General features: G+C 38.6%; 2 protein-coding genes across 8 annotated transcripts in view; both read right to left on the minus strand.

Annotated features, from left to right (window-relative positions):
- MTMR1 (myotubularin related protein 1) overlaps positions 1 to 17,193 on the minus strand; it is a 39,132-nt gene extending 21,939 nt beyond the window's left edge. Inside the window, exons 1-12 of one of the 4 annotated variants that reach the window (XM_040614423.1) lie at positions 16,933 to 17,193; positions 14,166 to 14,271; positions 11,477 to 11,503; positions 9,208 to 9,258; positions 7,770 to 7,845; positions 6,782 to 6,876; positions 6,463 to 6,570; positions 5,957 to 6,058; positions 5,164 to 5,247; positions 4,372 to 4,521; positions 3,395 to 3,583; positions 2,707 to 2,892 (exon numbers count right to left, since the gene is read on the minus strand). In XM_040614423.1, the coding sequence (XP_040470357.1) occupies positions 2,707 to 2,892; positions 3,395 to 3,583; positions 4,372 to 4,521; positions 5,164 to 5,247; positions 5,957 to 6,058; positions 6,463 to 6,570; positions 6,782 to 6,876; positions 7,770 to 7,845; positions 9,208 to 9,258; positions 11,477 to 11,503; positions 14,166 to 14,271; positions 16,933 to 17,063 (1,305 nt within the window). In that variant the 5' untranslated portion in view covers positions 17,064 to 17,193. The remainder of the gene's footprint in view (positions 1 to 2,706; positions 2,893 to 3,394; positions 3,584 to 4,371; positions 4,522 to 5,163; positions 5,248 to 5,956; positions 6,059 to 6,462; positions 6,571 to 6,781; positions 6,877 to 7,769; positions 7,846 to 9,207; positions 9,259 to 11,476; positions 11,504 to 14,165; positions 14,272 to 16,932) is intronic. The other 3 variants (XM_040614424.1, XM_040614425.1, XM_040614426.1) reach the window with 3 other exon arrangements.
- The window catches only part of MTM1 (myotubularin 1), a 57,154-nt gene continuing 45,095 nt past the window's right edge, over positions 9,876 to 21,934 (minus strand). For 2 of the 4 annotated variants that reach the window (XM_040614427.1, XM_040614429.1), the window contains one exon: positions 18,321 to 20,589. In XM_040614427.1, coding sequence (XP_040470361.1) covers positions 20,422 to 20,589 — 168 coding nt within the window. In that variant the 3' untranslated portion in view covers positions 18,321 to 20,421. Of the gene's footprint in view, positions 9,888 to 18,320; positions 20,590 to 21,934 lie in introns of those variants that run through there. The other 2 variants (XR_005830956.1, XM_040614428.1) reach the window with 2 other exon arrangements.

Consider the following 21,934-nt stretch of genomic DNA (forward strand, 5'->3'; position numbering starts at 1 on the left):
GATAATCTAAATCAAAACACAAGTCAAACAAACCCAGAAACCCCTGGCTGGCAGCTTGTGCTGACTTGGTGGTGCATGAAGCAAACACTGTATTCAGCCCGTGAGCAGACCATTAATAGTGTGCATTCAGAAACACGCTGGAGAGCATAGGATAGAGATGGCACAGGACTGAGATCACCTGTGTGAACTTGCTATTCCTCTCCCTGTCCATGCCCGCCCCTCCCCCTGCCCCCCCCAAAAAAACCCCAAACCAACAAACCCACCACCTCTCTTGTTGTCTTAAGCCACTCTGAAGTTTTTAAAAAAACTGAATAATCTCTCTCCTTTGAAGATCTGTCTGTGTAACATGACCTATCATGGCACTGAAAAATACGTAGAAAACACCCAGCCACTAGAACAGGACCACAGGAGAAATTCCTATTCTGCATTCCAACATCAAAAAATGGAAACTTGCATGATATTGGCATTTCTTCCTTCCCTAGCAAGAAAAAACATCTTCTGGGAAGCAGGAGAGCCAGCGTCTACTGGAGAAGCTGTGCTCAAGACCAGTCTTCAAAGCTATTTCAAGAACCACGCTTTAGAGGCAACTTTCATTGGTTATATCTTTCATTGATCATATCTTTTATAGCAAAACTGACGGATGCCAGGATGGAAATATCAGGAAACAAAAGCTTATACGGGAGAATAGAGCTTGCAGTCTGAATTAGTGAATTGCCAATTACTTCAGTTACAAAAGCTCTACTGCACTAAAAAAAGTGCAAATACTAAAACAGTTTGGTCTTCAGTAAAAGCAGAAAACTGATCTATATAATGTACAGGTATGTGATAGCTTGCCCTGAATTGTCCTAAAGAGAACACAGATGCCTCTGAAGAAGTACAGCTGAAAATAAAAGGACAGAAAAGATACAGGCAATAAGCAGAGAATGGGAGACAGAAAACAACAGTTACTATTAATTCAGTAAATATCTGTGGAGTAAGGTGAAGCATTTTATTCTACTTTGGACTAAAGCCTTTAGCAAAGAGCTTCCTCCACACAATATTATTCTTTATAGATGTTTCAAAACTGAGCAACCATCACAGTATTTCAGTTGAGGCTCCTAATGAATAACTAACTGGCTTTGGATTGGTTTAGAAAAGGAGAATTGGTTTAAAAATAATTAATCACAAAAGTTCTACCCTGAAAGACAGAAAAAACCCTGGAGGGCATGAGGAAACATCCTGGGTGTGCAAAAAGCACCAAGTGACTCTACTCCTGTTGTTACTACTGTCTTGACACACACAGAATGCTCCTGGTGCCTCCCCAGACACTCCTGGACCATCCTCTATGGGTGCCCAGTGCTAGGAAGGTGAATTTCCAGCAATGCGCTGCATTAAACTGTAACACAATCACACTGGTCTGAGTCCGGAAAACAGAAGATGCATTAAGAGTAAAGCTGCAGATTTGTTAATTGCTATTACAAGCCAAATCAAATAGGCAAGGAAGGTAAGCAATTCTCTTATGAAGGCACAGGGAGATATTATCAACACTGCTAACACAGTAGTGGCAGCTTTTAAGAAATCAGGCTGCCGTCCGTGCTGTCCCTACCATTAACATGAAGTATCATGTAAGGGACAGATTCATTAAGAATGTTACACATGTGTCAACTTTCAATGAAATTGCAAATCGTTATGCCAGTGTCATATGGCCAACAGTGGTATCAAGGTTCACCTTTGACACCACCTAATCCCAGGAACCCCAATGAATTCAACGTCAAGGAAAGGTGACCACTGGTCCAAACAACTCCACTTTAAAAACCAGACTATTGTATTCATGGTCAGGTTGATTAAGAAAAGGTTTTCAGACACTCAGATTCCCAAAGCTGTCTGAAGTAGCCTAACTTCAAGAGAACAAGCAAATTAAACTGTTCCCAAAAGATTGTTAAATTTGTTTAATTCTTAATTTAGTGTTTGCTCCCTCTACTGGTTCTCCTGCAGCAGTTAGCAAGCACTAGTTAATAGCAGAGTAAAACTAATGAACAATCCCAAACATGTTTTGCATGAGTGACATTTAAGCCAGTTGCTAATAAAACAAATTCCACTCCATCCATATTCATCATAAACAGGGGAGCGAATGCGGTAATGAAATAATCTATTCTAAAAGCATTTCAGAGGTTAGTGAAACAGACTGTAAACTTGTGATTTATTTTAATATTATGTTAAATAATAGAGCAGATTATAGCCCAGTAGAGCACTGGCTATAAACAGCCCATGAAAATGTAGGTGCCCGACACAGGAAAACTAACATTGCATTGAAGGAGAGAAGGATGAGAAGGACTGCAGAATTTATAGTCAAGTCCTTTTGGCAGCTGTTCAAATAAAATCTGAAGTTCCCAGGGCATTCTTCCAAAAAAGCAGGGATAACCCTGGACTGCTCACAAACATTCCCCCTCAAGAAAATAAAACACTGTCCAACACCAAATATAATACTGTGCTATCAGGAATTAACTCGTTACCTACCAATACATAAATCTGGAAATACAAGTTGTTATGGAATGCTTAAAGTGCTGTGTTCTGAGCAACCGTTTAAAAATTAAGCTTTCTTCCACGATTATCCTGATCAAAGCAACATGCTTAAATCTAGACATTATTTTAGTAATATTTTCAGAAATGCAAGTTAAAAACATGGTTCAGAAAAACAATTGATTTTTCATATCAAAAGTATTTTACCCTTATATATTCCAGCCAATGTGTGGAATCCACATTTGATAACCACCGAGTCTCATCAATAGTAGGATAAACTATTTCTTTAAGTTTACGCAGGGATTCTCTCATTACATGTATATTATGAATTTCCAGAAAGACCAGCTCTGCATTTGGGTAGGCACTTTCACTTTCATATCCTCCACCTTTTGCCTGTCATTCAAAAAGTAAAAACAGACAAAGAAAAGAACAATGTATAGGGCTTCAGTATAAGGTTGAGCATTGTTTTGGTCAGGTTACAGAATTTTCTGAGAGAAAGGATTATTTTGGCAGTAATAAAATAATATTTTTGGCTTTTGTTTTTCTAAGAAGCACTAGGGTATCTTTTTTTAGGTGAAAGAAATTCTAATTGTAATAGGCTACATTTGATAATACATCCACATACCTTCTCCTTTTTACTACCGAAACCTTTGGTCTCCTGTGGGCTTTACTGCATCTCATTTCTCAGCTATGTCTTCATGCTGCCCTCAGTTCCTGCCAGCCTTTCCAAAACGCTACAAGCAACTTGCTTTCGTTCCCATGACCTCTTTAGAGACCCTATTTTCTCTCTTTTCAACATCAAGTTCCCCTCATCTTGATCTCTTACTCAATTTGTAATTGTAATGTAATTGTAATAAAGCTAGAACTACCAAAGCTAGTTATGATACCAACCTACCTTGTTTGTATCTGCAACACTATTCTGTCTGGCATCAAAGATGATAAGTTTATGTGACTGAGCATTGGCATCCATTATTGTCTGCAAATATTTTTCATCTTCTTTGCAGCGCTTATCATTTGGGCCTACCGATGGCTGACTGCATCGTGTTATTGTTGCTTGGCTCTCAGGATGAATCCAGGATAACACCTGGAATAAAATAAAATTATTTTAGCTTACCATACCACTATAAAAGCAGCAGGTCAGGGTACAATTAGACAACCGCATTGCCTACATGATATTTCCTGGCAAATCAACAAATGCAAATTTAAGGACAAGCTGATGCAAAACCATACTGACAGCACACTAGCACTGGTCATCCCAAATCTACGCTTGAAATATTAAGTGACTCTAAACATCTTGGCTTTTATTTCTAAGAAAAATTAAGCCTGCTGCTGCATCTTACTACTTAGGAAAAAAAGTGGAGGAAGAAAAACTGCTTTCATGTGGAAGTCCACAGAACTCTAAACTACATTGCTAAGCAGATCTAGAGCATGGAAACTGTCACCACCTAACATGCTTAAAGGGGGGGTTCTTATGCTACCTGCAAAACTTGTCTATTCTCAAGAAAACTGCTATGGCTGTAACACATTCCACACCAAATCAGAATCAGAACGCAAGCTAATATGTGAATTAGCATCAAATATCATTGTGGCTTGCAAGTGTTAACTCCAAACAAAAATTAATTACATGGCAAAATAACCAAGTAATTAAGACTTACATTTAAGTTGCTCTCTTCAGTTCTAAACACATCAAGCCTAATTCTTCTTTCTTTGCCTTCCCCTTCCCCCCACACGACACACCACCCCTCCCACCCCTTTCAGGAAGGAAGCTGGCCCACTTACTGAAAAAAAGAAGCCTAAAAGAACTGTGCTAATTTCTTAATAAGCTACAAATTTTTTAGGGCACTTATATCTACTTGTAAAAGTTTCACTTACTGGAACTCTGCCTTTTGCTCTAAATGCTGCCACTTTTGAGAGGTCATCATCCTTTACACTGGTTGGCACAACAAGAATAGCAGGGTATGTATCACAAAGCTCATAGGTGCTGTTAATTTTGGATATTTTCCAACTCTCATTGGGCAAGCCCTGTACGAAAGCAAAACATTTTTGTATTTTTCAGGTCGGACCTTTACACATCTGAGTCTGGGGCAATGAAAATTTTATATGCTATGTACTTTTAAAAAAAAAAGTACGCCCACATTTTTCTTTTAAATAAGCTATAAACTTTAGGTCTTCATATGGAACCGTAGTCAAAATACTGGAAATCGTTCCTGTTTATTATCTTTAAAAATGATATGCATAATAACCATTTGAATAGGCTACATAGGTAAAAAGTGATCATACAGTGAAATAAAAATATTTTTGCAACTAGGAAACTGTAGATTTATGACAAACTATGGTTACCCTTCTGTTTAATGCTGCTTATTCAAAACAAAATTTTTATAAAGCTTGTATTTTCTAGAAACAGCACTTGGCAAAAATGTGGATTTAAGAATGAATGTTAAGGTAGACCAGTACTCAGCACCTGCTATCTCCAACAATTTTAGTAAGTAGTCAACACTCTCAAAATCAGGCCACTTGCATTTTGTTATCTAAACATGAGATCTAGACAGTCTCTGTACGTAGCTAGAGCTGAAAATCTTGAGTTTTAATATTTTTCTCCTGTTTAAATGGCTTTGGGGGAGATGGAGAAAAAAATAATGTACCAAGTATACTTCTATAACTTACCTGCCTCTTATATTCTGCCATTGGATCATACACTTTCCAGCCATTAACAGCAAATTTTTCTTTATAGCTGAATGCAAAAAGAGGCTAAAGGCAACAAAGCAAAGGCATAAATTACTGTGATGGGTTGTACGCACAATAAGCTCCAAAACAGCAAACCTTCTAATATTTCAAATGTAACATTTCTAAAACTCTAACAGCAGACATAAAACCTTCAGTCAAGACTGACCAACACTGCTAGGAAGAAAATGAAAGACGGTTTCCTCCTTCAAGTACATGCTATGGAATTAACAAAATCAAGATAGGAAATGCTCAGAGCGAGCTGAAGTTAATTGGCTGTGATCATACAATGCATCAATGGCAAAGCCAGGATAAGGAAATTTTTCTCCTACCTCCCAACCAGTTCCTTACCCACACATGCAAATGAAATAGCATTCTGCAACTAAGTAATAATAAGACTAATTGTACCTATTTGTTGTTTAGACAAAACTTCTAGACTGAATTACCTAATGCAGAAAATAAAGAGTCAATAGATACACATTTTTAATCAGTCATGTTAGGCAAATCTAGATCTCAAGGTTATGTACAAATTAACTACCCTCACCAATAGCAGGCGATAGCGTAATGTTCTACAAATTAATGCAAAAAGGAAACAGGGTCAGAGTATCTTGCCTGCTCTGTAACAGATTTTATGAATCAATATTTCAATGTTTGTTATACAGCCCTTGTATTTCCCCACCTACACTTTCCAAAAAAGGAGAGCCAGTGACAGCCTTCTCTACATCTTAAGACTTACCAGATCATTAGAAACAGGAAATGCACGTGTTACAAGGTTTTCAAAAATCTCCAGTCTGTTCTGCTCTTCCTGTTTATAGGCCAGCCGCAAATTTCTCATATCCTGTCAAAAATAAGTTACACTATTTTACTCTGTGATAAGTAAATAAAAAGCAGTTATAAGACATTTGATTGAAGGCATATATGTAGCACTTAGTCACTGATACCACCTAACCCATGTTAGAACAGAGTTCTGTAAGTGTTAGCATTATATGACTAGGATCATCATCAGAGTTGCTAGATATAAAAATAGCCACTCTTCCTTTGAATTCACTCCTGAGACAAAAGGCAGAAGTGTTTAAGGCTACAAGTATCATAAGAGGAATTGAAATGTATTATGTAGAAGAAGTAGTGTTCAAATACAGGGAACTGATCAGACAGAAAAACAGCACATGTGCATGCAGATTCCCCTTACAGAAAAATGAAATGAAAATACTTCAATATGAGTAAATTTCTACCATGCCATACCTTGCAAACTATTTCTAAACCACAGGAGTTGTCTCCATGGCTCTGTACTCCAATTTTTTCAACTCTACTTATGACTCCAAGGGGAACATCAATAACAAAAGGTGGATCCTGAAATTTGTATATAAAACAAATGAATTTTGTTACATTAGGAGGAACACAAAGTAGTATTATTCATGTACGTTTCATAAGAGTCAAGTACAATTCCTGTTTAACAGACTGCTGTGAAACATACTTCACTTACACCAAAACTCACTTTCTGAAATCTACTTCAGCAACATTCCCACCTGAAACAATATGCAGATAGATAGCGAAGTCTTACCCTTTCAACACTTTTGATATACATTCTGAAGTCCGTCACAGTTAGTGTACCACTGACTGCTCCCATAAATGGACAGATATACATAACATCTTTAGCTGGAAAACAGACCAATTAAAGCTTTGTTTTACTATTATAGACATTTGTTCCATAAAAATCTATTTCCATTTAAAAATTGCAAGATTTATGCAGTTTTGTAAGATTTTGCTGCGTGACCTCGACAGGAAAGCCTACTGCTGTCAGAACTGAAAGAGCTGTCTTTATCTCAACAATGAAAACAATCAAACTCCTCAGTCCCACTGCTGCTCAGCAACTACTGAGCAACTGCGGCTGAGCTCAGCTAGCATGGGCTGCAGTAAGGGCAGGCAGGTAACAAAGCATCCTGCTGGTATTTAGCTGTAGGCAGCTCTGCTCCCTGCCCTGCGGCGTAAAGCACCCACACTCAGCTCACAGAAGAGCACCCAAATGGGAGAATCACTGATGTATATGCAACTGACCTCCAAGTAATTCAGCTATATGCCCCTATCTTCATTTTCACTTTTATTTGAAAGAGCTAGTATTCTTTTCTAGCCAAGTACTGTGCTGCTAATGCAGCACTTGCTGTCACAGGCCAAAGCGAAATAAATCTCATGAAGTTATGGAAAACTTAGTTTCCAGTTCTTAATCTTCTTTGCTACTACAATTTTGAAGCTTTTGAATCTATGAAGTATCCTTGGCATGCCCAAGCAAAAATACAACAGTACACCTATGTGGAATATATTAGCTCTTGAAAAATGTATTTATCTATATGAAGCAAGTCATCCTCTGGAAATGATTTCTCTTTCCTACATTTGGATTTACAAGACAAAGAAAAGAAATCCACATGAGATCAGCTAATCCAAACTGGCATTACATAAAAACAACAAAAGTCAAAAGAAAATAATATTCTGTTTTTAAATAAATAAACAAGTGCTTTAATAGTATTCAGTGTAGTACTCAATAGTATGCTTACCAATAACTTTGATTGATTCTCCAGGAAGAAGTGGAGCCTCTTCCATCTGGGCTAGTTTGTTTCCATCCCGCAGTGCCTGGCAGAAATCCAAACCCATGAGTAAATCTCACTTTCCATCTGTACCACATCGATACATTTTGATGCAAAGTGCTTTTACTACCAGATAACTTGAACACAAGAAGTGTATCTTTTTTTACAAGGCACAACTGTATTAAACAGTACCATGGTAAAAACAAAAAAACAACATAAAATTTGGTATTATAAATATTACACAGACGTACGTGTTAGTAACATGTTAGTAACATGTTAGTAACAAAGCATTTATGCAACAATTAGTTTCACATGCTAGCTACACATAGCATACAAAAATATGAGTAAGATCAGCCCAGATTTGCAATTAACAATTTGTTAGTCTTTTGCTAAATGCAGGTATTATTTTTGGTATTTTATATACTTGAGAACACTTCAAAGCTCATATTATTTTTTTTTTATATTCTTAATGTTGTTTATTTAATATTTGAGTATTTTCACCTGAGAGAATTATATGGCAGAAGTTTTAACATTTTAACTTTGTATTTTTGATAGCAAGAAGTCAGAAGCACCCCACAATGCTCTGTTTCAATCAATACCCTCCTGAGAGTGCCACAGGATATGGAAGAGGTCCATTATAGGAATTTTGGATCCAGAAGGTCAGATTGAGAATGAAGTAATAATGAAATACAGAAGAACAATTAGCAATTTTAAAATAAGGGCTAGTTCCATAAATTTTCATTGAGGTAACTGGCTTGATTCCTGAACGATACAAGATTGATCCTTTGGGTCCTTCACTGGCAGCTAAGATCTACAATGTACTAAGATTTTAATTAAGAATAAAAGGGTCTGTGGGATTTTAAGGACCATGTGAGAAAGTGATCTCTCTCAGGTCGAAATGATAAGATATTAAGGTTTCAATTTTTTACATCCTGAAGTGAGAATAAATATTATGGGCTATGTTACAGTAAACAAATAACTCTTCCCTTGTATGACAGCTCTGATCCACATACAAATAATTGGTAGGATCTGCCCGCCTCCAAACAAACTACTCTAAGCCCTCATTAATAAATTCTAGAGATATTTAAACTGATCTGTGGCTTTATGTTTTCTTGGAAACTAGAAGAATTTTATATTTAGCACCCCATCACAGAAGATGATGTGTAGAGAATTAGCCAATACTTACAAACTTAGGACGACAATGTGTTCTGCTTACATGCAGTATTACCTTTTAGACTACATGACAGTACACAAAACCCCTACCTAGCAAATAACCAGTTAACACATGAAATACCTTCTGTGGATTCTCTTGCCTGAGGAATGTAAGATTTGTATGTACTGTACAAGTACTAATATGTAGTACCTTGCTACACAGTTAAAGAATAAAAGATGAGTAAAAACTTGCCACCTGATCAGGTTCTGCTTCAGAATGATAGCCATTGTGTCCATCCTGAATCTCCTGCATTGCATGAGGCAGCAGTAGGGCAAGAGAGAAGTAACAGGAAAAAACATGCAGACAAGAGGTGAAAGGACAGAACCTTTTCTTTTTCGTTTCCCTTTTTATTTCTTTCCTTAAAAAGACAGCACATACTTTAACTTCAGTTTAGCTATACAAAATCTTCCATTTCTGGTACAAACTACATTCCACAGAAAGGAATCCAAGCTATCCAAGGATTAGCACTATCCTTTTATTGTTATTTGGTACAACACAAAATGAAAAATTTACTCCCTTTTTCACAAAAGAGTAAGTGCTGGTAGATAAGAACATAAAAGTATGTACTGTCTTCTAAGACAAACAACCTTATAGTGAAGAAAAATGAATTTGAAGTATGCCACATGCTTATCAATAGAAGAAATTGAGTACAGCTTGCAATGGCAGCATTAGGGGACAACTCATGCAATCTTCCACAGAAAAAATAGGTCGACATAAAATAGAAGTATCTAGACAACCTAAAAAATGCTTTACTGTGTAAAACTTTTTAATTGAACTTTTCAGTTCTATGGTTTCACACATTTTCCCAGCAACTTCCTTTTCAACAATTGTTGCTGGAAACCGAGCCAGTAACTTTACAGAACCTAAAATGACTCCTCACAGCAAAATATGCAAACATTTCACATCTCTATGTTAATTTATTTCTGCATAATATTGGCAGCAAATCCTGAATATTAATTAAATCTCTTTAATAAACATAAGGTTCCTATGCACTCCAGAGAGAAGTACAATTGCCATAGGTCATACGAAGTAACTGTTTTAATACGTCTAGCCAAAAGTGTTCTCCCATCTTCTTTCTTTATTAACTGCAGAGAAGTTGTGTTCATGGCAGTCTATTATTCCCCATTCACACATCGAACTTCTCACTTGATAGACTGTTAAACCAGCCTCAGTCTAAATTTACAAATGTTTGCTAAAGTCAGTTTTCCTTTTTACAACATTTCTACAGATCTCTCAAAAAAACTTTGAAGAAGGACTTAGATATAATTTGAACTCTACAAGAGTTTAAAAAGTTATAATTAATTTCAAAAAACCCTTTAAAATTATAAAGGACTCCTAACATTTACGTATTGGTGAAATTCTAAATAGAAATTACTTAAATTTCAGACCGTAAAAACGTTGTTTCTGAAACTAAAGCAAAGTAGATATTGTGATCTCTGGGAAGAAAACCAGAAGGACAACCAGCAAATACACCAAAAGATTTTAAATAAACACAGGAGAGAGAGGTTTTAAATAAACACAGCAGATCATTCAAAGATCAAAGACTTTACACAGAACTACGAAAAACCAAATTAAAACAATCAAATTTTGTTACTCAACCCTGACCAATTATTTCAAGAGCTATCTATAAAAAAAAAATAAAAAATCATCAAGTTGTGGATTTGTATGATTGGAATAAACACATCATTTTCAAATATGTAAACAACAGATGAGAAAAAGAAATCATTCAGACTTCATCTCTTGGTTTGAGGCTGAACAAGAGGTCTTTGTCTGAATAAAAGTGTTAGACACATTTCATGAACGATGTCAGAACACTATACAGATCATTTCTCACTCCATAAATGTTACTAAGAGAGAGGGACAAGAAAACAAAGCACGTCCTTTTTATATCTCCAATGAACAATGGGCAAGACCTAGTCTCAAAATTATCATTAAAAAGATGCAGGTCATTGCACTAGTGTCTTAACTTCAAATCTAACTTTCAGTCCTATTACAGGGTGGTAACAATTAAGGTAAAACATGTACAAAGGCAAGCATGAACTGGTATCTTATTTAGATAGGATAGACAAAGTTGTACCGCTTTTATCACTAATATTCTTTAGCACAGATAACACGTTAGAGCTGCTAATACAGTACTCTGTAGTCCGAAGCATGTAAGCCTCAGTTGCAAGCATCCATTTTGTCAAAATTAATGTAATAAAACTGAAGTTAGTATTGCACATTCATAACATAATTTAAAAATACTGCTCCTTACACACTGACTTTTATTGCTCACAAAAACATTGTAATGTATATAAAGCATTTCTATAGCAAAGAAGCTGTTGCACTGCATAGCAAAATGGTCTGACTGGTTCATAAAAACCATTAATGAAGTAAAGAAGAACGCTTGACACACCAAGATCTCACACAGCACAATGACAAACAGGTAGGAGGCCGTTTTACTGCTAGCCAAAGGTAATCTTACCCGTATAACAACAGGCCTCCTGTACACCTGTCAGTTAAAATATAAAATGTTATCCAACAAAATACACATGATTTGATTTGTTAAAGATATTATATCTTACTTCATCAGATTTTCCGAAGAACTCTACTTCCAAACATTTTAATTATAGCCAGATTTTGAAAGAACAAAACAAAACTATGCAGATCTGGCAGCTCTCATTTGCAGAATTGTTTTGGTCTAAGAGCAATCTAACTACTTCATTTTAGCATGTTACAAATGCCAAACTCTTGTGAAACATTCATTCCTGATCACCCTTTTATCCTTACAATGTGCTATTGTGAAAAGAGAAGAAAGAGCCTGGTAATCCTTCCAGGTGGAAGACAATAAGCCTGCAATAACACCCATGAAGTGTAACCACCATATCTTTTAGATTTACATGGCAAAACAAGAACAACTCTTCTCAACTTATTTCTGAAGGTGTCTATACTCAGCTACTATAACCTAAGCAATTTTTGTTTATATTCATTCAAGAATACTCTCCAGGCAGAGAGTATGTCAGAGAAGACAATACAGCAGAGTTCAAACTCAGAGTGAGATGATGTTGCTGTAGGGTTTAGCGAGCTCCAGTTTTGACCATTTATTTCATCTGCAGCCCCTTTGCTTCCATTTGATTCCCCCCTTCCCTAAACTACATCCTGGTAAGGTAAGTTACAGAGAGTAACATGACTAATACCATTAGGTACAAGAATTGATACATTTACCTGTTTTTGCAAACATATAGAATGAAACATTAAAAGGATGGAAAAAAGAATAAAGCAGTGAGCTCCAGGTAAATCCAGCAGAAAGCAACAGAACTGCCTGACCAGTTCCAGAAGAACACACGCACACGGCCCTACCTGAAGTTTCTGGGTAGTTGTAAGACAGTCTCTAAATGCAGCAATTCGAGGTAACCAAAGGTAACGAAGACCCACAAAACTGATCAGCGTGCATCAAAAGGGAAAGATGTCTCAAATACTGAGTTATAAATGGGTATTACCTTTTTACATGTGAATTCCATAGTAATAATGAGTAAAGTCAGCCCGTTAGTGGTACTGACTAAGCAAATAATCGCACCGATGGAATTCTGCAGAAGCTAAGTGCAAAGGAAACCCTCTCCTAAAGCATAGACACCACTTCACAAGATACTGGTCCTGAATGTAACTAAAGATATTCTAGGATTAAAAATTCCATGATGTTATACACAAACATGGGATTTCAAATCACAGCAATGCAATGATGCCAAATACAATATATACACAAAAAATTCTGAATACCACCAGGCTTAAACTTTTTTCTTTCATTTCTATAAAGCAGAGAATGAAGTAGGATTTTAATTAGGCCTTAAAAGACTAATGCCTGCTCAATAATATTCAAGATGACTTTGGTAAAGAGAAGGCGGTTATTTAGAGTTAAAATGTGCTCCTTACTCCAGAGGAATGCGTTCTAACTCAGAGATAAATTGAACACCAAGCTTACACTTGGATTTTACTAAAATGAAGTCCTTGATCTACAGGGCAAATACAACATCGACAGCTGTAATGCAAGGTTTCCCACAATGTTTTATCAAAGATGTTAGCCTTGACCTGAGGTAAGCATTTGCAATTCTGCTGCCACAGTACGGAAGAGCTATACTTTTTTATGAGTATAAGCTGCTGACTGTGCCAATAGTGTGGAATTTTCTGTGAGGTGAATTTTTAAGTAGACTACGGTCAAAAACATTTTGTGGATTCATCTTCAGGCTTGGGCTGAATCTTACCTGCTGTCGCAGAATCTAAAATAAACTGTTTCTGGACAACAAACCTTTTAATCACAGAACATATTAGAAAATACTTTACAATCTAGATTAAAAAGATAAAATCTTCATTTGGCCATTCTACATGAAGACCATGAAACTGTTTCATATCTAGGAAGAAAAAAAGATCTAGATAGCAGCAGCCTGGGTTTCTTAAAGGGACTTGAAACACAGGTGACTTCTGTCAATTTGTAAGAGAAGGAAAACTGCGTATGCTGCACTCTTGATAGCTGAGTTGGCTGGCTGCATATAGGAAATGGCAAATGGGCATGAAAGAATAAATGCAAAAAGCACAAAGGAGCCTATCAAGTAAATTATACTGTGCAATCATTACCTTAGTGACAAAAATGTTGCTGGGAGGGAATGAAAAAGGTGATTTTTGTTGTTTGTCTGATGTTAAATTCTCTGTTTCAGGTGAACCCCATGAAAAATGATAGTCACTTGTGTTCTTTGCATGGCAACAAAGACACATGCATTTATTTTTTATGAAATCTGGAGCTCAATTCTGTACTCTGACAAACACGTGAAACAATTTCAACCTGTAACTATTAATCTACTTTACCAATTTTTTTTAATGTAGCAATCAAAAGAAAAGAGAACTCACTTTTGGCATCTGATTCAAAACATTGACTACATTGACTTTTAGCTTTCCTTTCACCTCTTAATTTTTATTCTGTAGACTTCAATGCCACTATTCTAAATATAGAGGAAAACACAAAGCAGATTCAAGAGACTTCTACGCATAATGAGATGTTTCTAGTCCCAAAACATTCAGCGATCACTTAAGTACTTAGCACCTGATAATCAAGGCAGCAAGGACTTTCCCCATCATTCACTCTTTTACCTTAAACAAATCAATGCATTCATCAAGTCACTTACCCTGTAGTCTCTGGACACACCTTCTGATGGGACAGACCCTGAAATCTGACTAGAAATGGTTGCAGCTATCAGCTGTTTACACCATTCCACATGGGATCCAGTTGGGCTACAAAAACAGAACAATGCAAATTCTTTACATGTAATTCAAAATGTATATTGAGAATAGCTTAGCAACTGAGCACATCCAGAAAAAAAGACCATAAATGATCACTAGCATCATAAAAACTAGCTTGTTTTGTGGAAGAATGCAACTATTTTGCTGATCAACTTAGGGAAAAGAAATTTACTAGATCTTATCAGAGGTGTAGAGCTACTGGTAGCTTAAAAAAAGCTCACAGCCCTAGAAACTTACAAAAATGCTCATTTCCTTATCCAGTGCATTTTTTTTCTTAAAGCCATCCATGGAATGAATTTGGTCAAGTAACAAGACGCCTTACACTTTCCTTATTACTTCCTGATTATTCAGTAATCAAACTTTAATTACTCTATGCTAGAATTAAAAAATTTAAACTGTGCTAGTCTTGTATTCTATATTAATATTAAATTAAGAAAACACATGTTTTCTAAAGGGTAACTTCTAGTTAGCCTATTTTTTCCCTATTCATAAAATAATCACTGAATAATCTTCAGGATGGTCCTTCCCACGCCACAGCAAGGAACTCTGCAGTGTGGGGTGTTTATAAGAACCCTAAAGGCAAAGCATCTGAACAGTAGACTTGCACCAAATCCCAGCTGATGTGTTTTGAGAACGGCCACTTCACTAGTGCTGGTTACAAATAATGTAGTATTGAGAGCGAGAAGCAACTACAGTTTGTTGCCAGCTACTCTGAAGTGCCCTAGGTCTGCCTCAGAACGTGTGGTGTCTGACAAAAGACTGGGAATGCCAGAGGGAACTATTCCCTGGGTGCCACAGCAGGCGCAATTGATGCCTTAGATAACTGCCATTTCTTCAGATGGTTTAGTTGGGCTCTTCTACGCATTTAATGCCTATTCAGAAATTAAATACAGGAACAAAATCTTAATTATTTTTTAAAATTCATTCACAAACTAGCTTTGAATTCTGTAAGCATCCCATAATATTGACGTTAATGACTATATATACATACCCAGCACCCAATAGGTGCACCATTAACTTGGACATTACAAGGGTGGGATGGCATAAGATGGAAAATTATGACTTAATTAGAGGCCTCTCTTTACACCGACTCTGCTAGTACAGGTAGATATAAGGTGAAGATGTATGCAAGAACTTTGTACCTGAAATGAAAGCTCTTTCAGAACTTTTCTGATAGGTTTCAGTACCTTTCTCCCCACTTGCAAAATTCTACACAGTACTAGATCACAAAACATCGTTTTGCAACTAAAACACATCTATGTTATTCCTGCTCGAACAATGAAGATAACTCTCAAATTAGTGCTGAACTTGTGTCCAGATTCACTTAGCAGAAGTTTTCACTTAAGTTTTGCAAAAGGGTACATGAGCTAAACCCTGCAGTAATCCTTTTCTGAATCTCATTTATTTCTCCTTCTCTCACATCTTTCTGATTTCTAGCGTATCTCCTTAGGGTTTGCCAAAGTTTGTTTCCAAATAAGCATTTACTTGTTAATTAAGAAAAGTATTTATTTTTCTATAGCTTATCTTCACTAGGAATCACTATATCAACAAAGTTAGCAGCGAGGAAAACATCTGAATGGAGGCCCATCTCCTATGATCAGCATCTCGAGATGTATCTCTGTACTGCACGATGCTGATATTACCAATGTGACATCACCAGCTGACAAGCAGGACACACAGCACTACACGCCTTTGCGTTCTGTCTCATCTGAGGTTATGCACATTAGTGTAGCCTGGTACAATTGTACTGGCAAATTCATAAACTGTATGACAATGGACATCATAACTTTTCCAGGGCAGAACAAGATGAGAAGAAAGATAAGACATTAAGATAAGAAAGAGCATTAATAAGGAATACAAAATGTAAGCTTTAGTGATAAAAAACAGATGTTTGACTTCCACCTTCAGCAGAACTATGTAAACTGCCAGGTTTCTCCTAACAGGAAAGAAGGAGAATCAGGAGACCAGAACCTGGCACTGATTATTTTTAAACAGTCTTTTTTCTTTCTTTTTCATCCGGACGAAACTTCCATTAGCATCTACTCCTCTAAAGATTTGTAAATTCCACTCCGAGGTCTGCCTCCAGCTGGAAACTTCTGCAGGAAAGGATTCCTGTGCCAGGGCCGGCGAGCGGGATGCGCCAGGGCCGGGCCTCCAGCTCCCGCACCCCGGCCCGGCCCGAGGCTGCCCCAGAGCACAGCGGCGGTGGGGCAGGCACACCCCGGCAGGCGACACCCAGTCTTGCAGGGAAACAAAACAAAAAAGCCTCCAAACTCCCCACGGGAATAAAGACTTAAATTCCGAGCGCAGCCTCACTGGAGTTTGCCGAGAGGCTTGGCGCTGCCGAGGAGCGCGGCGCGGTGCCCCGCCGGCAGCCCCAGCCCTCGCCGGGCCGCTGACGCGAGCGATGAGAAGCACCGAACCGCAAGCAGGAAACTTGGGCGACGGCCGGTTCCCTCGCTGAGGAAAATCTGTCGCCAGCCGGCGCGGTTACGCGGCAATCGGCTCCCGGATTGCAGCCCGGCGGGCCCCGCTCCCGCCGCCGTGGGTGCCCGCCGCCCCCTCCCGCCGCCCGGCCCCGCGGGGAGGGCAGGCCGCGGCGCTCCCGCCGAGCGCGGGAACCGGCGGAGCCCCCTCGCCCGCCCCGCTCACCTGTCCAGCGTCTCCGTGCTGGCCTGACGCGACCCTGCCCCCGCCGCCGCGGCGCCCCCCGCCCGCACGGCTCGCCTGCTCACACCGCCGCCCTCCACCGCCGGCCCGGCCGCCGCCGCCGCCCGCTCCATGTTTCCGGCCGCCGGCGGGACTCGCTGCGCCCGCCGGGATGGCGGCCTCCCGCCCCTCCGCGGCGCGGCCCCCCGCCCCCGGCCCGGCCCTGCCGCCTCAGCCCGGCCCGCTCGGGCCCCGGCGGCGGCCGAGAGCTGTCACCTGGCGGCGGGGCTTACCCACAGGCCTCCGCGCCGCCGCGAGGGCGGGCAGCGGCCCCACGCGGCGGGGGAAGGCCCGGCCGCTGCCGCCCTCCGCGGGGCTCGGCGGGGCGGGCAGGGCCTGCGGGCCCCGGGGGCACGGAGGCGGCCTCGGCAGGCACAGAAAGGCGCCGACACCTCCGGGGTCCCACGGAAAGGCCTGTCAGAAGCGGAGGTTTACACCCGACGCCTTTATTAGCTCGTTTTCCCTTCAGACAGGCACAGGGCAGGCGGCCGCCGGGCGCTCACCCCGCCCCGCAGGCTCCCGGCCGTGCCCAAGGAGGGTGGCCGGTGCTGGGGCTCCGGTCAGTTATAAAAACCTGTTTTCTCAAGCAGGGCACAAAATGCTCACTGTGGGACAAAAACCCCAAAGGCCTGAATGCAAGGCAGAGCTATGATGCAAGAGAAGGAGGCAGTAGGCAAACCGTTCCTAGGGCATGCCCATAGCAGTGATGCTGGGGGAGGAAAGGCAGAAGCAAGTCAAGGCAGCAATTCAACAGATAAAACTTTCTAAGTAACTGACTGAAGCCCAGCACAAAAACTAGGTTATCTTCTCAGGCCCACGGAAGTAAGAATAAGGAACAGAGAAAACCAAAAGAGCGTTCTGAGATGGGCATTTTGTACTGGGTATCGGGCACCTACAGCTGCTGCCACTCACACCCCAGCCCTGCTTTGTTACCCCTCCTGGAAAACGCACGGGTGCCTGGAACCTTCCCGCTCACCACTTCAGAAGCATCCCCGGGTTCGGTGGAGCAGCGGTGGCAGCTGTGACAGGGAGATGTCCTGTTCAGGCCAGTGCCTGCGCCCCAGGGTGACAGCCCAGGCCACCCACCTAGGCAGAAAGGGGAAAAGTCCTCCATTCACACTAATCTGTTTGTGTGCCTACATTTGCAACTTTAATTGGACGCTTTCTGGAAAATGACTACTTTGAACACATCCCTGTGTTTCCCTAATATTACCATATAAAAATAAGATAAGATACTGGGTTTAATTTTATCTGTTGACTTGGAAAAAAGCCAAGCCCACACAGAGACATGTCAACAAGCTTCAAAGACTGAAATTTGACCAAACCAGTAATGAAGATTGGCATGTATATATGTAATGAATTAAGTGCAAAAAGAACCTTTCCATTATATTACTTTCCCAAATGCAATAGTTTATCACGTAGTGTTTACATAGTAAAAACGATTAGATTTTCTGAACTTCTTCACACTGCTCAGAGATGTCACCAATATGTTCAACTCAAATACAGAAACTTCAAATATTCTAATAAAAATAGCTTTTTTTTTTATAATCCACAAGTAAGTAGAAGGCAAATATACCAGAGTAGTATGCATAGCTTTCAAAGTGTAAGTTATACCATCAACAATCGAGTATCCTTCTTCATTTATCTGATGTAATGCATCTTAACCAGCCAAGAGTTACCTTAAGTCAAGATTTTGGGACATTGTTATTTTGGAAATACATACCGAAGAACATTGATGGGAGAATGAAGTTTAGAGGACAAAACCAAGTCATATATGAATCATGTCTATTTAAAACACACACGTGCCATATACTCTGAGCTTCCCTGAAAATAATAGTGCAATTCAGTGTATATACTGAATTAAATCAAGAGGCGGTACACTTTTATTCCTTTGAAAAAATACTGTTCTAAAAATATTCAGATGTCCTCTAAACTTACTTTATGGAACTATAGCTTTAAATTTAGTTTTCATATGCAAAATATTTACACTTTATAAACTTGCAGAATTTCTAATAAACTATATTATATATACTTACACGAAACAATTTATATATAATCCTATTATATCGTGCAGATCAAAACTCACCACATATACAATAATTTACAATGACAGAAGCCTCAAGCATCAAAATATCTCCTTTGAAATATCAGTATTAGATAGTCTCCTCTACAGAGTCTGGAATTGCAGTATTTATTTCCTGGATCGCCTGAATACCATTAAACTTCTGAGAATATGCAAAATTTTAATTAAATATCAAGTAGCAAGGTTTGTGCTGTCGTAAGAAATGCTTGCAACTATTAAAAAAATACCTGAAAGGTACAAATTAAAGGTTTACTGGAAGCCTCTGAAATGAAGGCTTGAAGCCAGGATTCACTGGAAGGTTCAATGGAAGTGCACACACTATAGGCAAATCTTGTACACTGAAGTCCCTTAAATACTTAAAAATAAATTTGTTGAAAAAAAAGTTAAATTAAACAGTAAACTATAAATGTACAAGTTTTCAACAGTATTTGTAACTGATTTTTTCCCCTACTTTGGTATAAAAGCTCCTTTAAACAGGCACACTTACTTTTAGAAGACAAACACAAGCTTTAATACTATGGCTATTGCTGGATACTTAAATGATGTGTCTGTGGGTCTGTTTTTAATTATATAAACCTTCTTTATGAACCATTTTATTCGGTATTAATCCAAAGAACAAATATTGCTAACAATATTTGTAATATACTTTAGTGCTGAACAGTTAGCCAAGACAGGACTTCTTAGAATCTAGTACAATTGTAATTTGTTTTAAAAAAAACACACCTATTTAGAATAAAAAATAGATTTTTTCTTTTATTTTGATATCTACTGAGCTATTTGAACTTTTTCATTAGAAGTGTATCAGTGAAATCCCTTCCATATTTTTATTTATTTCAAAAAGGGAAAATTTGGGATTCTGAGGTAACCAGAAAATTTCAACACTTCTCTCTGAAATCTCACAATAGAATTTATTTTTATCTCAAACTCCACAAACGTATTCCTAACAGGAATACACACATACCTAATTTTACACAATGTGAATATTCCTATTGTCATGAATGTGTTTTTTCACAACATGTAAGACTGAGCATGAATTTCCTTACAGGAACATGACCTACAATGTAATAAATTAAAGCATTCTTATGAAAACAATAATATCAGTTTAATTCCAATTGTACCAGACTTAAAGTCCTCCATAACTAGAAGCTGATTAATAATGTTCCCAGTCCACAGGTTCTGAAAGGCACATAATTGAAGAGTTTGTTTTGAGTCCTCCTCAAATGAAGACAGGCTAAAATAACTTGTGTTAGGACAGTCTAATGTAAGGCATTAAAATATTCCTGTTTATGCTATAGATCTATGTTAAGCACCACTTGCTATTACAGTATAGAACGAAGCCAATATTTTCTTCAAAAATGTGTTTGTACTTGGGACATCATTTGTGAGGGAGATGCTGATGAGGTTGATGAATTGGAGATCTTAGAATTATTTGTGATCTGCAGCTCTTCAAGTCTCCTTATATAATCATCACGTAACGCAAGGAGCTCCATGTAACGCTGTTCCACGGGATTTGGCTGCTAGAAAGAGATCTGCATTAGTCTCATCACTTCAGTCCAACTACTTCTACACAGTTAGGTTGCTGTAGTACTTGTATTTTCCTGGCATTACGCAGTATTTGTAGTCCCCAACATATATAGTGAGTTGTAGCTAAGCAGAAATATTTATTTCTGTAATGCAAGAGCCCTCTGCCTTCCAGTTGTTCTCATCCAAAGAAAATCTTTATAGAAAACAGTTCTTCCTACCTCAATAAAATCAGCCTGCCCTTTCTGGAGCATATGGATTTTATTTTCTTATTATCTAATTAACACTGTGTGCAAGATGGGTGTCAAAAAATCTTCAGCCAAGGTATTCTTCTTGAATTGTTAAAAGCTTTTAGATTCCAGAGATCATATGTCTCACTACCTTCCCTAAAAACAGGATTTAGCCAGATTGACTATTTTAGCTACATGTCTTCCAATCAAAAAGCTTCCCTCACTGATAAAATCTACTTCAATTTTTAACAGCAAATTTGCAACTTTGTGTAAACAAACAATGAAATAAATGCAAAACTTTATTATAGTGAATTTTGTAAGTAAACCTGAATGTGTTTAAAAATCAACTGTCCTAGTTTTCAAGAGAGTAATGAAACAAATGGAAAAGAAGTATTATCACAAATGTCCAAGGCAGGTACAGAGCCTAAAGTTACCTTCAGCTGTGTACATCTGTCAAGAAGTTGCTGCTGTTTCACAGTTAACTGCCTGTAATTAAAAGCTATTAGCAGTACAGTTTCAGGAGCAAATGTAAGGCCTCACCAATTCAAAACCAGTTGAACTGGCACTCTTACATGCACCACTCACTATGCACCCCAGATGAGGACGGCTATGAATGCTGAAGCAACTGTGGAAGTTACATCAATGACTGAATGCAGTTACTAAAATTATTAGAGATGCTGATTAGAAATTAGGGTTAATAATGTTGCTAGTGACAGACCAGACTCTTCATTAGACTGGAATCTGATGCGTAACATGCTTCTAAGTAACAGCACTATGAAAGCTCATTGAAAAACTAGATCAGGCCACGTGTCCACTACTCAGCTGCTTAAGTCAGGATGAAGCACAAATTTTGTGTGCAGAAAGGAAAAAAAAAGGCTGCACTTTGTATGTAAAAATGGTGAAGACGAGGGAGCAGTAGTAGCAGCATAGATTATCACAGGGGTTTGTATTTCTAAGAAACTCCTGCCAAAGACCTTCCCTGAATAAAGGCAAAGCACATTTTAAAGTAGATTTACAGCTAATTTGCATGCCCTATAATCTTTCACTTTCTAAAATACATATTTTGATTCACGTCTTGTAAAATGTCCTCATTTTTCACAACAAGCAACAA

This window comes from Falco naumanni, chromosome 14 (assembly GCF_017639655.2).
Source record: "Falco naumanni isolate bFalNau1 chromosome 14, bFalNau1.pat, whole genome shotgun sequence".
NCBI lineage: Eukaryota > Metazoa > Chordata > Aves > Falconiformes > Falconidae > Falco > Falco naumanni.